Below are 13,138 nucleotides of genomic sequence, written 5' to 3'. Positions count from 1 at the left end.
TTTCTGGAGATGTATGTTATTTTTATTTTATTTTATTTAGACAGACTCGTCGTAGCTCTCCTCGCAAATGAGTGTGAATGCTCTGAACAAGTTCAGAGGCAGTTGGATATGAAACCAGATGGCCGGTTAGGAAGCCAGCGTGAAAAAAGATGGATAGAAAAACAAGATCAACGCAACAGTCTCCCGACTGTAGACGATAGTAGCAGGTTAGCACAATACCAGGCTCGACATCGGGGAATCAGATATATATGTCTAATTCTCCAGGACGTTAGAGCTTTCCAGGGAAGTGGGCAACCGGCTCCTATTATCCACTTTCGAGAGGTACCCTTTATATTAGCTTGAAGGGGAGGGAAAGGGAACTTTTATGGCGCGTTGGCTGGAGGGAAACAGCTTAAGGAAGGAAAAGAAGAAAGAAGAGTTTCGGATGGTCGAAAGTGACATATATACAGACACACCTACACGAAGGTACCTTCCCTTGCATTTTGGCGGGAGTGGTACCTACGATTGCAAGACTCATGGTTGTTTTCCTTTTTTCTCGGGTGGGGAAAACAAATATTAAATCCTTGCTTGTGATATGGTGGTGCCTTCTTGCTTCATGGTTGGTCCCGGTCCGCACCAACTCCCCATATCCCCATATTCAATATTCAGCCTCCATGCCCTTTCCGGAAAACTAATTGGAAATGTCATCGGCGGTTGTGGAGCCCATGAAACTCAACCGTTTAGAAAATCGAAGAATGACATCAAATCACCCTCTGCTTCGGTCGGTAAAAGTATGGCGGAAAGAAGCCAACGAACTGCCAGTGAGAATAGAAGCTGCTCGAGCTCTGGTGCTAGTTGTGGATGCTTCTAGGTGCTGTCTTCAGTGGTTACGCACCATGCCTCGCACACACAAGTTATCATATGGTTGAATTCGATCCCCCACCAGATGGTAGCCCCTCGGTAGTAGCTAATTTATTAGAGCGCCTTACACACTAGCTACAAAGCCTGTTGGTTCCGGCTTCCCACCTTTTGTGCTTACAGGGATTGTGAGATACGCGTTCTCACACGCGTTCCACTTAGTTGAGAACGCGAACGCACATGATGACTCGGTTTTTTTGGAGCTTCAGTCCGTCACTTGATCTACATGAAGATTACATTTCCTTCAAGGGATTTTACGTTCGATCTTGTCGAACCTGAAGTTTTACAGACATACCCCGAATATGCTCCGCTCCGAGCATGTTGAATGCCGGCGTGGTGGGACAAAACGTTCAATTGAAGTAACATGCACTGCATACCAAATACAGGGCTTGAAGGGCAGATTTTCTGATTGGATATTCGTCAGAGAGCCAACAACATTTTCTTCTTCCTGAGTTGGCTGCACGAAGCGAACCAACTGTTTCAAGGCGGCCAGGATTAGCCCTCCAAGGAGAAGGAACACCGATGTTCTTTCTAGTAGCTAGCGCAGTCACATGAAGCCGTGTCTGCAGATCCAACCATACCGCGTCCCCCTTAAGTTTCGTGGCGTCTTTCAGGCCGCAAGTACCTCAGTGCGAGGACGGGAAATTACTGTCGTTCATTTCATTGCATTGCCCCTTTCCCTTATATCTAACCCGTTGATGCATCAGAAGAGCGGGGATATCACCCTTTTGATGTTTTTATCAAATGAATTCTTATCGGAGTATTGTAGGGGTTTCTTACATCGACTCCATGATACAGCAGGGTCCTGCATGATCGATTCTGCCGTCTACACAAAAACAAGAAGATTTTCCATTCAAATCCTGGTGCTGAGCCGGCATGCCCAATGTACATAGTACCTTTTATTTCTTTTTCTTTTTTATCGGAAGGATGCATGAGAACTTTGTCATGTACGATCAAGGATCCCTTCGTAATTGAGACATCAATATCATTTCCAAAAGAAGTTAATGCATAATGGGGTTCCTAAAAAAAAAGCACGATGCCGACAGCCTTGCAACATGATTATACACACTACTTCATGGGTGGTATCCATATTCAAAGCTAAGATGGACAGAAGCTTGGAGCGGAACCTACCTAGCAAAGACGTCCTGAAAAGTCAAGGGTTCAGCTTCTTCACCTTGTGATAAAATATCATTCCAATTGAGACCAGGTCAGTGCCCAGGTTGTATTATTGTGCTACCTACTGCAGTCCATTCATCAGATTACATACATTGCACTGATTTCTAACCCGAGTTTGGTTGACGCGGACATCATCACATCGATGACCACAATGGCATCACCCACTGTCGGCACAGGCCCCACCCTTATCTATTCCCAGTATTCTGGTAACTAATCCTATTTGATTACCCCCCCCCCCCAAGGAAAAAAAAAAAAAAAGCAAAAGAGAGAGAGAGAGCCGAAGCTCTTATCTCGTAAACCATAATTAATTGCTGCTGCGGAAGCTCGGATTTTGTAATTGGCCAATCAATGTGGTGGGATAATGGAGGCCGAATCTAACATCTCCTCATATATTAGCTGAGCTCTTTGATATACTTGCCGACCCAAAGGCCTAGCTAGTAGCTATATTTAGCTCCTGCATAAGATGCCAGCACGAGCATGTCTTATGAAATCTCTATCTAGCTCTATATCACACTTTTTCATCATACCTATTTCAAAATTGGTTTATGACTTCTCGCCTACCATTTGATAGTTATCGATATAATGTTCATCACAGAGCTAGAGCCAGGTATCACGTATTCGGTATATATCATTTCCAAACTTACAAGAGGGTTGAAGATCAAGTCTAATACATCTTGAACCAAACTAACGATAACCGTATGCCGCTTAAATGCTCGTTGAAGTACTAGGCATTTTGAGTATAAAAATTTATCTAGTCCCAGGATAATAGTACTTAACTCCGACCCCATCCGCTTCTCCCAATATAGCCCTTTTCCCATCCCAGTTACCTTCTATGCCCCCAACCCTTCCTATCCTCTCTTGACAATTGATAAACCTCCTTGAGTTCCTCACTACCAGGCTCCCAAGTAACATCTAATTGGAACATATCCGGCAACTTCAACTTCTTCTCACGACAAATTTCATAATACGATGTCAACAGAAACGGCTGCATCAACGTCGGCAGCAAGTCCTTTGCGGAGAACACAACATCTTTGCTCCCCATCAATCTTCCCATATGCCGAAGCCACTGCTTTACACTTGCATCCGAATGTTCCCACATCATCATGCCGGGAAATACTTGTCGTTTGGCTTTAGGATGCGCTACCACCGTTCTAGGGTTATCATCTGTTAAACAGAGCGCGAGGTCTGTTTTGCCTGCGAAGAGGTGGATTCCTGATGTACTCCTCGGGTTGCATTCAATTGATACCAGCCGCGTGTCGCCTGGCTTTGGCTCTTCCGCAGTGTCTTTAGTTTCCAAACGAAGCTCTTCAACAAAATCGAATGCTAGTTGAAAAACTCCTTTAATCCCTACGCAACGGTTGACCAGATTAGATGATTGGGTAAAAAAAGGAGCGGTAACAGGTGGGATACCTTCAAGCCTAAGCTCCGTCGCAACGTTAGTAACATAATCATATATCCCTCTATGCTCCACGCTCTTGAAATAAACACATGAACTCCCATCTATAGTCTCCAAAACCTTGTATAACGAAAAAGCAGCTACAACGCCATCCCTGATGACCGAATACGAACAATATCTTTCCCCATAAATCCACTCTTGTGCAACCCACTTCTTTTTCATATCCAATTTGTCCAACGGCAAGTCCTTATCAGGTTTCAAATGATATACCGACTGCGAAGCTCTTCCGAATACTGGTTTTAACGCGTATTCGATTTTATCCAAATTCGGTAGATTCTTGACATCCTCTATGCTTTCGCAGAGATAATGTCTCGGTACTCCCAACCCTAGTTTCTCCATCCACTGTGAAAATTCCCATTTGTTATGTAACCGTAGGATAATGTGCTTCGGTGGTGATAGTAGTCGTTTTATGATCTCGACGTCATTGGACCCCGCTAGATGTATGATTTCCTCGTGCATGGGGATAATTAAGTGTATGTTATGTTTGCGAATGATCTCGCTAACAGCTTTTCGATAGCCTGTTTCGTCGTCACGAGGAGCTGGAGCTCGAAAGGACTGACGAACGACGTTGCTGAATTTGGCGACATGGTCTGTTAGGATGGAACCAAGTAAGCTTCAGCTTTGATATCTTTTCAAAAAGGGTCAATAGGTACAACTCTGGGGGCGTGTATCAAGAAACAAACAACCTACAGTGCATGCAATCAACGACATAGACGGTATGTCCGCATTTCTTGAGCTGTCGGGCTAAATCCAACGTAACAGGAAATCTCCCGTTCGTAAGTAAAATATTTTGAGGATGTTTCGTAGGAGTACGTCGCTTCTTCTTGAGCCTTGCTACTGGAGGGCAGGTCGAGTTCATTTTTGTATTTTCGTCGCCAAACCGGTACCGGAGTTGATGCAACGTTTTAATACAAGTTCTTTCTACTGGAATAAGATCGGAAATATTAATAAGAAAAGCCTTGTCAAGTTTCAAGTTAGGATAAATATCCCCGAGCTAACTCTTGTTGATATATGTATCTATCCCTTTTTGTTACTGGCCACAGATATTAATAAATTGTTAGGGGTTCATGATACCTATCGGCTAGACATAGATGTCTACCGGTCTTAAGTTACTACGTATTGATATTGGTGATCGAGTTGGTGGGTGATAGCTTAGTTCGAGAAGGTGAAAGCAGGATTCGGGTAGCGGGATGTCGAAACAGAACTAGTAACAATCCATAAATTTAATTTACGAATCTATATCGTATTTGAATATTCGATTTACGTTGAATATGAAAGGATAATTCTGATAAATTCCGTACTCAAAAGACGAATCATCTCGAGAAGAGTAGCTTACATTTGAAGGTCTTAAGATATACGGAGTCATAGACCTATAACACGTCGAGATCGAACTCATGAATACAAGATGCATGTTGTAAGCTAAACGTCACAGGTTCTCCCCGGACAGTGCCGTGGCGCCGTCTGGCCAGGCCTAATATGCAACAGCCGACTTATAAAAGTTCGTATACAGAGTACCATTCTGCATGTAAACGTATTCCTACTAAGGTGTTCCTATCCCACTAATCACTTCTTGAGCAATGATAGTACATGATCCACCAAAATACCGAGGGCAAATTCTATACATTAAGTGAAGATAGACAGTCCAATTTCAGGTTGGGTTCGAGTTCATCGACGGTCTGACGTCAAGGGCCATGCAATGTGCAACACATCCAATTGACGTACGAATCCTAAGTGATGAAGAACAGCCAGTATTATCTTTGTAGGGCTGATCTATTAAAAAAACAAATAACTGGGCGACTTATATGATATTTGGCCTCCATTTCCTGTACATACTTAAGTACTACTTATTCTCTGACGCAGCTAGCCAAGACCGTTTGTGTGCATTTGCTTCTCTTGGGAGCTTTGCATTTGATGCTGTGCCTGCATAAGCGAATACTGGTACCGGTGTCTATGACTAGAAGGACGATATCTAGATCTACATAGAAGCCCTTGCATTGTGCAACTTAGGCAAACTCTAGGGTCCTTGCTTCTTCGGGACTCTGCCTTTTCTAGGGAAGAGCTGGGATAAACGGAATCGTCCCATTAGATAGGCGTACTGGATTGAGTCTCGGTGCCCGTTGTCTTTGTGGGATAGGTGCTTCCGTTTCTTGGTTCGGGGTCGTAACTTCTTCCGCATGTTTTGGCTCGTTCGAAGAGAATATTGCACGGAAAAAGGTAAATATTTTAGCAATTATAGGAAACGCCATTGATCTACGGTTATCTTTTTTTGTAAAGGAGTGAAAGTACTACGTAGATACGAATATGCGTATGATGGAGAGGGCTTAATTAATTTCTGGCCGTCTTTAAATATAGAGACTGCGAAAACCCCTGCTCCTATGTAAAACAAATAATTTGCGAAAACCTTTGAAGGGCTTGAAACGCCGTACACCACCTCTAGAGCAGTATCAAGACTTTGCATTTTAGAAAGAAATGTTTGTGAAAATCCTTTACCGAGTTTCCAATCCGTGAAACCTAGCTAGTCAAGGGAAAGAATAAAGAAGCTGTACAGCATCCTCTGCATGTTGCTGAAGCTGGGTGTATAAACCCGGTTTGTGACAGCGATAGCAAAAAGTGAAACCATCAATCCACGTTTATCATTGCAATTGTCTCGAGTACTGGTAAATCACAGCCAAAGCTCTACTTTTTTGTAGGCCTTCTTAATGCTGGGTTGAACCGAGGGAGGAGATCTGGGTCCAAGAAGCGTGACATCTCCTCGCGAGTAAGAAGTCTTTCGGGGCGAGGGGTGAAGAAAAGTCGGTTTAGGCTCTGTACGGCAGCACGATCCGGGACAAGTACTTTCCTCTCCTTGGCCTCTTCTTCGTCGGTGATTTCTGATATAGTCGTGGATCTCTCTGACGAATGGAGGTGTCTCGCTTGTTGCTGCTGTGAATTCTCAGGAGTCCCACTGACTGACAACGAAGGAGGTAACATATCAGAAGCGGCAGTAGCTGGTTGATGTGTAGCCTTAACATCAGCTGGCACAGCTGGCTGTCTGCTAGAGAGTAGCTCTTTGGGTTGTCGACGGGGCATGATTGAATGTGGCTTAGATAGAATATTGATGGGGGAAGATGCTTCATTCGCAGCAGCGGGAGGGGTTCCGTGCGTGTAAGTCAAGTTTAGGTTGTTGCTCAGAGCAATAGCCCATTCAATGCCGTTGTCTCCGCCTTCGACACCATCACTCTGAACATGCACCATGGAGGGCGAATAGGTGGTCCTTTTAATCTGGTTTCTATGCATGCTCGCCCCTAAGCAATACTTGGTCAGTATTCCGGATACGTACCTAGGTACTTATATATCTATATATCCTCAACCCCCGAGTTAATGAGCCAGTACTTACTTTGTGGCCTCTGCGTTTTCTTCTCTAGCTTGCTAGTGGCAGCTGGGGGGTTATAATTGTCTTGCCCATCATTGACTTTGATTCGCTTCGGTTGGAAATCGGCCCTCACATGCTCCTCAAAATTTACGCCGGCCACCTCGGCCGCTCTTTTGTAGGCGCGAGTAACGGGCATTTCTGATTCCCGAGGGGACAACCAAGGGTGTTTCTGGATACTTGATGAGGGGTGTATATTTTTAGTAAGTGAGAATTTGGTTGATGAGGGTGATGATTGTGGATTTTGATTTGTGGGGGGTGTGTGAGGTTCAATATTGCAAAAACACCCTTCTATGCTATTGAAATCGTTGAACGGGGAACGATTTTTCAACCTTGCCTGTGAATTTTCAGGTCCCTCTGGTTTGCCGATGCTTTGCCTGTGGCTCTCCATGAGACTTTCGCTGAGCTGCAAAGCATTAATTTCCTCTTCTTCTACATCCTGCTCCTCATGAATTGGCAGGCTCCTATTCTCGTAGCATGCTTTATTAATGGCGTTTCTGTCCTTTTCTTTTGGACTTAAAGTCAAGTAAATCCCTAGGTCCTCCTCGTTTTCATTCCTCATTTGCTTAGAGACTGCCCGGGGAGGGATGATAGTATTCACGCCTCCATTCTGTCTTTCATCAATCGACTGCTCTGGTACCTGATATTGAGCAAGAGGTGACGGCTTAGGTACGTCAGCCTCGTCGATCAAAGCTCCGTCGTCCGGTTTGGATTTCTTCAGCCTGGCCTCTTTAACCTCCAAATTTTCAATATTTTCAATAACCCAGGTATTTAATTGTGGGACGCCAGTTCCTTTAAGGAACTGTAACTGATTCTGTTCTTGCCATGTACCGATATACTGTTTACGGTTTCGACGTCTATTTTGACTAAGCCATGGAGATGTACCGCCAATGAAGAAGTCTTCCTTACTCCTTATTCGGATCATTGTTGCCTATTCTAATCGGGGTTTAATCCAAGATATGTATTGCAGTTGGTCGTACCACAACCACCACAGCCACCACGGTTCCTCAAGTAGTGCGACTCAGGTTGAGAATGACATGAAATTGGCGGTCCCTTGTGTAGTACTAATTCGAACCAAAATATGGTATTTGAATATCACGGTGTATATATGTGAAGATCTTTTCTCTAGGCCTCATAGCTATCACTTTAAGCCCTTGCAGTAGCTCATGGGGCGTATATATTCCGACCTCTAGTTAAAGGGACGATCATATTGCCGATATATATGTCTGGGATTGCAAAAGCTACATTGCGAAACGGACACTAGAAGAGAAAGAAGCTTGACACTACTAAGCTATGATGTATATCTGTAGCAAACATTTTAGGCTTGAAACTTGCATATGAAACGGAACAAAGCATTGGTATTCTAGCGATACATAGACTTAAAGCTCAAGAATTGAAACAAAGGAAAGGAACGAACAAGCGAGCTATACACTAACATACCTACCACAGATGTCGGCTAGCGACAGACTGTAAGCCTACTTCCTACATCACCCAAGTTTGCTTGAACTTTGGGTTTGCTCATTACTTATAGTCTTCTGTGCTATAGATACTCTAAAAGAGTCACTCTGCATATATCTACCGAGACCTCTTGATTTCTCTTTCAGCATGAACGGAGACTAGTCATTGCATCGACATATGCAACATTGGGGCGCTTGTTGTAAAATGCGTGTTGTCTACCGATCCCGCCCAAAGCGGCAACCAACGGCTTAATTTGGTGGGATGTGACCTCGAACGATAGCGATAAGCTTCAGATCATCCCGAAATCTCTTCGAGCTGTATGTTATCGCTCTATCGTTCTACTTCCTGTTGCAGAAGGTCTTTTAGAGGTGTAATAGGCATCAGGATCTTAACAACTCTAGATAGGTCAGTCTGCGTGCACATGAGCACACACATGTAGCTGGCCCCTTGCATGTTGCACGTTCATGTTGCGAGCCTTCGATTGCCCCGTGATGATTGTCAGTAAATTTACTAACGTCTCAAATCAAATCCGGTTTATATAAGTGCTCAGCGGGGTAAGATATCAGATAGATAGACCAAGCTTCAAATCTCAAGCCCTTGTGAATAATATTTCACGGCCCTTCACTCGGAAAACTGCAACGTTAACTTCACGATCCGATAAGATGACGATTCATCCAACCTCCGTCTCGGAGTACCTCTCCACCCACAAGTACCCCGCCAAAGCCCACGCACGTGCTGTCGCCAAACACCTCTCACTCACCAGTGGCACCATCTACCTTGAATCTCAAAAGTCTCGCCTGGAGGAAGACAAAGACCAAGAAGCGCCGTTTCACCAGCGCCGATACTTCTTCTATTTGTCAGGATGTGCCCTCCCAGACTGCTATCTGACTTATGATGTTGCTAAGGACTTCTTGACGCTCTATATCCCGCCTATTAACCCCGAAGAGGTTATGTGGAGTGGACTACCGTTGGATGCTGAGGGTGCAAAAAATAAGTTCGACATCGACTCGGCGAAGTACTCTAATGAACTAGAGGCGGACTTGAAGGGCGAGGTTTTGGTCATTCCAGGCCAGGTCTCGGAAAGTGTTACACTTCTAAAAGATGGGGGTGTGACGGTGAAGCTCTCGAAGGACTTGAAGGAAGCTATCAACGAGTGTAGAGTTTATAAGGATGACTATGAAGTCGCACTTATCAAGCATGCGAACGAAATCAGTGGTAGCGCACATGTGGCTTTGATGAAGGCAGCGAAAACTTGCAAGTTTGAGCATGAACTTGAAGGAATATGTACGTTCTACATCCAAATCGAAGAAATATGGTCGCTAACCACGTTCAAAAGTTTTGGAGAATTGCATTCGACGTGGAGCTAGACGACAGGCCTACGACAGCATCATTGCTTCCGGCACCAATGCTGCAACCTTGCATTACATCCACAACAACCAGGCGTTCAGCGATCGGTTGAATATCCTTATCGACGGCGGTTGCGAGTACGATCTCTACGCATCTGTAATCTCCCGCTCCTTCGCCACTTGAGGCTATATCAGGAAACTAAATAGGCATTTAGGATATCACCCGTGTCTTCCCACTAAACGGCAAATTCACCAAAGAATCCAGAGAAATCTACTCGCTTGTCCTCAAAATGCAACTGGATGCTCTCGCCATGATCAAACCTGGAGTTCTCTGGGATACAATCCACGAGACAGTCCACAAAATCCTCATCCAAGGTTTCCTCGATCTCGGTATCTTCCAGAATGGGACTGTAGACGAGATCCTAGAGAACCGTACCAGTTGTGCTTTCCTTCCACATGGCCTAGGTCACCATATGGGAATGGATACACACGACACTGGCGGTCACCCGAACTACTCCGACCCAGATCCGATGTATAAGTACCTAAGAGTTCGCATACCGTTGAAGGAGCGGGCCGTTATCACCGTGGAACCTGGAGTGTACTTTTGCGAATTCATTATTAAGCCTTATTTGGAAAACCCAAAGCACAACAAGTACATAAACACGAAGGTTTTGGATAGATATTGGACCGTAGGAGGTGTCAGGATTGAAGACGATGTGCTGGTTACGAAGGACGGGTACGAGAATTTGACTAACGTCGTGAAGGAGATCGATGATGTTGAAAGAATAGTGAACCGTACCGCTTGAGCGCCAATAGAGAGAAAATCAAGCCAAGCAGGGCAGGTCTGTACCTCACGGGTTCCATTACCATACTTTTTGCACGTGAAAGTCACTTGTATCTACCTTTCTCAGAAAAATAAATAATTGATATCACAAGTATGTACCTCTAGTTGCATCATGCAAAGCCAACAGTTCCCCACTGCCGCAGAAAACCTTTGCCGGATTTTTGCATCTAACTGTCCAGTTCAACATCTTTGCTGTCCCCGCGACCCGCGCACTTGCCGTTAACCAGGCCTCGGCCCGTAGCCGTCGGCCTCAGGACCTCCGGGCTGTAAGCGCAAGTCTAGGGTTACGTTACACGAAACCTTCTGACCACCCTTTTCCCTTTCCCTTTCCCAGATTCTTGGGAGAGAAAAACCCTCATCCCCCCTTCTATATGCATCATCTCTTCCAATCATTGGTCCAGCGGACAAATCTTCCCACGCATTACATGTATACATAGGCAACCTTCTTTTTTTTCCCCTTCCCCCACGCATAATATTACATGTAAGTATGTACTCGAGTACATAGGCGGAAGGTAATGCAATAGGTATGCCCCTTCTCCTGCGATACAAATGCACTGTACAGTCTATGCAATGGGACACCCCCACGCTGCAGTATCTATTCCGGAAAGTCTTCTTTGCAGTTATTTAGTTAGTTTTTTGGACATGGTCTAGATCTGCACGTTCGTCTATGCCGTATCACCGTACATTCCTGACTTTTACCTGCACATTTATACGTACTAGCTAAAGATGGGGGGAATATTGATATGGATATGTATTTCAGCACCCAGAATAACCATAAAAGTCCAGCTCATCAGTGCATCCTTTTTTAAATTTTGTGTAATCTTGTATAACATACAGGATACGATCATGGTTTTAAAGCAATACTGAAATAATATGATCACAAGAGCACCCGTCTAGGATTATAAAATCAGGTGGGGGAACAATGAAAACAAGCATTTTTCTATTTTGGATTTCGGATTTCGGAAATACAAGCCTAGGGCTACATTATATGAGGTTTTTTTTTTTTACTGAGGTTACGGGGCCAGTCGACAATACCAATGGTGTACAGAAATACAGCAGCTAGCGGGGTAACATTAACAAGCAACTAGTGGAATAACAAGCATCAAGTGCAAGTACCCGGCGGGAAAGTCAGCGGGAACGGGATGTGCTCATCTTGCAGCGGACGGCAGGGTAGCGATCGCGATTCCACGCCTGCCGATAGGTAGAATGTGAGCTTAAACAAAAAAAAAAACGAAGAAAGAAAAAAAAAATGTGATATCACAAAAGTACCAAAAATTTTAAAAGACGCATATGTTCAAGGGTTTCAGGTATAACAGCCTAAATACAATACCACCATGCGTTTTGTTCTAGCAGTCTTTTTCTTCCATATAATTAAAATTCTTTTGGGCAAAGAAAAGATAGGATTAATAAAGATAGTACCTAACTACCTTTTAGCTAGCCTTGTGTAACACGCCTAAATGGATTTCTATTACATAAAATTTGCCTGGGCTAACTGTATTCTGCACACGACCCCCATTTCTCGATTGAATGGTATACCGATGGTACAAATTATCGACTGGGGGAGTGTACTATTCTTATTATTATTTTCCTGATGGATATTGTTAGGGTAGATATGAGAGTAAATGGTATTATGAGAGTCATTAAGTACACATTAAATGAACTATCGTGTCTTCGGTTCATCGATCTCGGTGGCAATATTAAGGTTTCGTAAATTGCAATTTGAACAGAAAACCAGTGCAAAAAAAAAGAGAATAAAAGGCTAAAAGAAAGGCAAAGAACTCATGAAGAGACAAATGAAGAGGAGACAAAAATGCAGAAGCTTGAAAAGTCGGGTGATTAAGCTAGCCAGTAGCCTTCTCTATCATCGTCGAAACACTCATGAATAATCAGACCGAGACAAGGTCTTCTAATAGTAATGACGTCGATGACTTCCACGACCATCAGTACCTCTCTGACGACGAGTACCAGCAGCCTAGAACATTTTCATCAGCATTTTTAATTCGGATGTTGTAGTTTTTCTTCTTGAATCATAAGAAACTTACCTTCAATCCTGGTCTTCTAGTCAAACTTCCCTTGATTCTCATCAAAGCACCACTAATTTTATCACCCAATCCTGGTCTTCTCTTTTGATGATGAACTGGTGCGACGGCTGTCGTGGCATGAGTGTGGTGATGGTGGCCACGACGAGGACGCGAGGAGCGAGTGGTTGTGGTTGTAGTGGTAGTGTGACCTCGACGACGGCCGGTAAGTCGGTCCATCAAAGTAGGCTTAGTGCGAGTGGTTCGAACGGCAGTGTGTCCACCGACAGGACGGGTACGATGAGTTCTTCTGTAAGGCATTTTGGTAGGTGTTTTTATAGTTTTTAAAAAGGATAATCGGTTTGATTTGATTTGATTTGAGGGTTAAAGATATGTTATCTTGGTTTGATAGATATGTATGTATATAGAATATTATATAGAATTCGGATCAGTTACCGAGAGATATGGGACTCTTTAAATATACATTTTGACAGTGACATTTCGACGTCGATATCGATATCAATATCAAATCAA

General features: G+C 43.9%; 4 protein-coding genes across 4 annotated transcripts; 1 reads left to right on the top strand and 3 right to left on the bottom strand.

Moving 5' to 3' along the window:
* Positions 1-2,896: 2,896 nt before the first annotated feature.
* On the bottom strand, positions 2,897-4,388 carry AOL_s00043g447 (uncharacterized protein; the record flags this gene model as incomplete). Its single annotated transcript, XM_011120933.1, has 2 exons — positions 2,897-4,119; positions 4,220-4,388. The coding sequence occupies 2 exons, from the start codon at positions 4,386-4,388 to the stop codon at positions 2,897-2,899; spliced, it is 1,392 nt and encodes a 463-aa protein (XP_011119235.1).
* Positions 4,389-6,205: 1,817 nt separating this feature from the next.
* On the bottom strand, positions 6,206-7,863 carry AOL_s00043g446 (uncharacterized protein; the record flags this gene model as incomplete). Its single annotated transcript, XM_011120932.1, has 2 exons — positions 6,206-6,813; positions 6,906-7,863. 2 exons carry the CDS (start codon positions 7,861-7,863, stop codon positions 6,206-6,208), a joined length of 1,566 nt encoding a protein of 521 aa, XP_011119234.1.
* Positions 7,864-9,058: 1,195 nt separating this feature from the next.
* AOL_s00043g445 (uncharacterized protein) lies at positions 9,059-10,548 on the top strand (the record flags this gene model as incomplete). Its single annotated transcript, XM_011120931.1, has 3 exons — positions 9,059-9,680; positions 9,733-9,899; positions 9,958-10,548. 3 exons carry the CDS (start codon positions 9,059-9,061, stop codon positions 10,546-10,548), a joined length of 1,380 nt encoding a protein of 459 aa, XP_011119233.1.
* A 1,944-nt stretch (positions 10,549-12,492) lies between these two features.
* Positions 12,493-12,925, bottom strand: AOL_s00043g444 (uncharacterized protein; the record flags this gene model as incomplete). The annotated part of the gene is made up of 2 exons (XM_011120930.1): positions 12,493-12,558; positions 12,629-12,925. 2 exons carry the CDS (start codon positions 12,923-12,925, stop codon positions 12,493-12,495), a joined length of 363 nt encoding a protein of 120 aa, XP_011119232.1.
* Positions 12,926-13,138: the final 213 nt, after the last annotated feature.

This window comes from Orbilia oligospora (assembly GCF_000225545.1).
Source record: "Orbilia oligospora ATCC 24927 unplaced genomic scaffold scaffold00043, whole genome shotgun sequence".
Taxonomy (NCBI): Eukaryota; Fungi; Ascomycota; class Orbiliomycetes; order Orbiliales; family Orbiliaceae; genus Orbilia; species Orbilia oligospora.
Note: the sequence above shows the minus strand (reverse complement) of the source record. Positions and strands in the feature narration are given on the sequence as shown.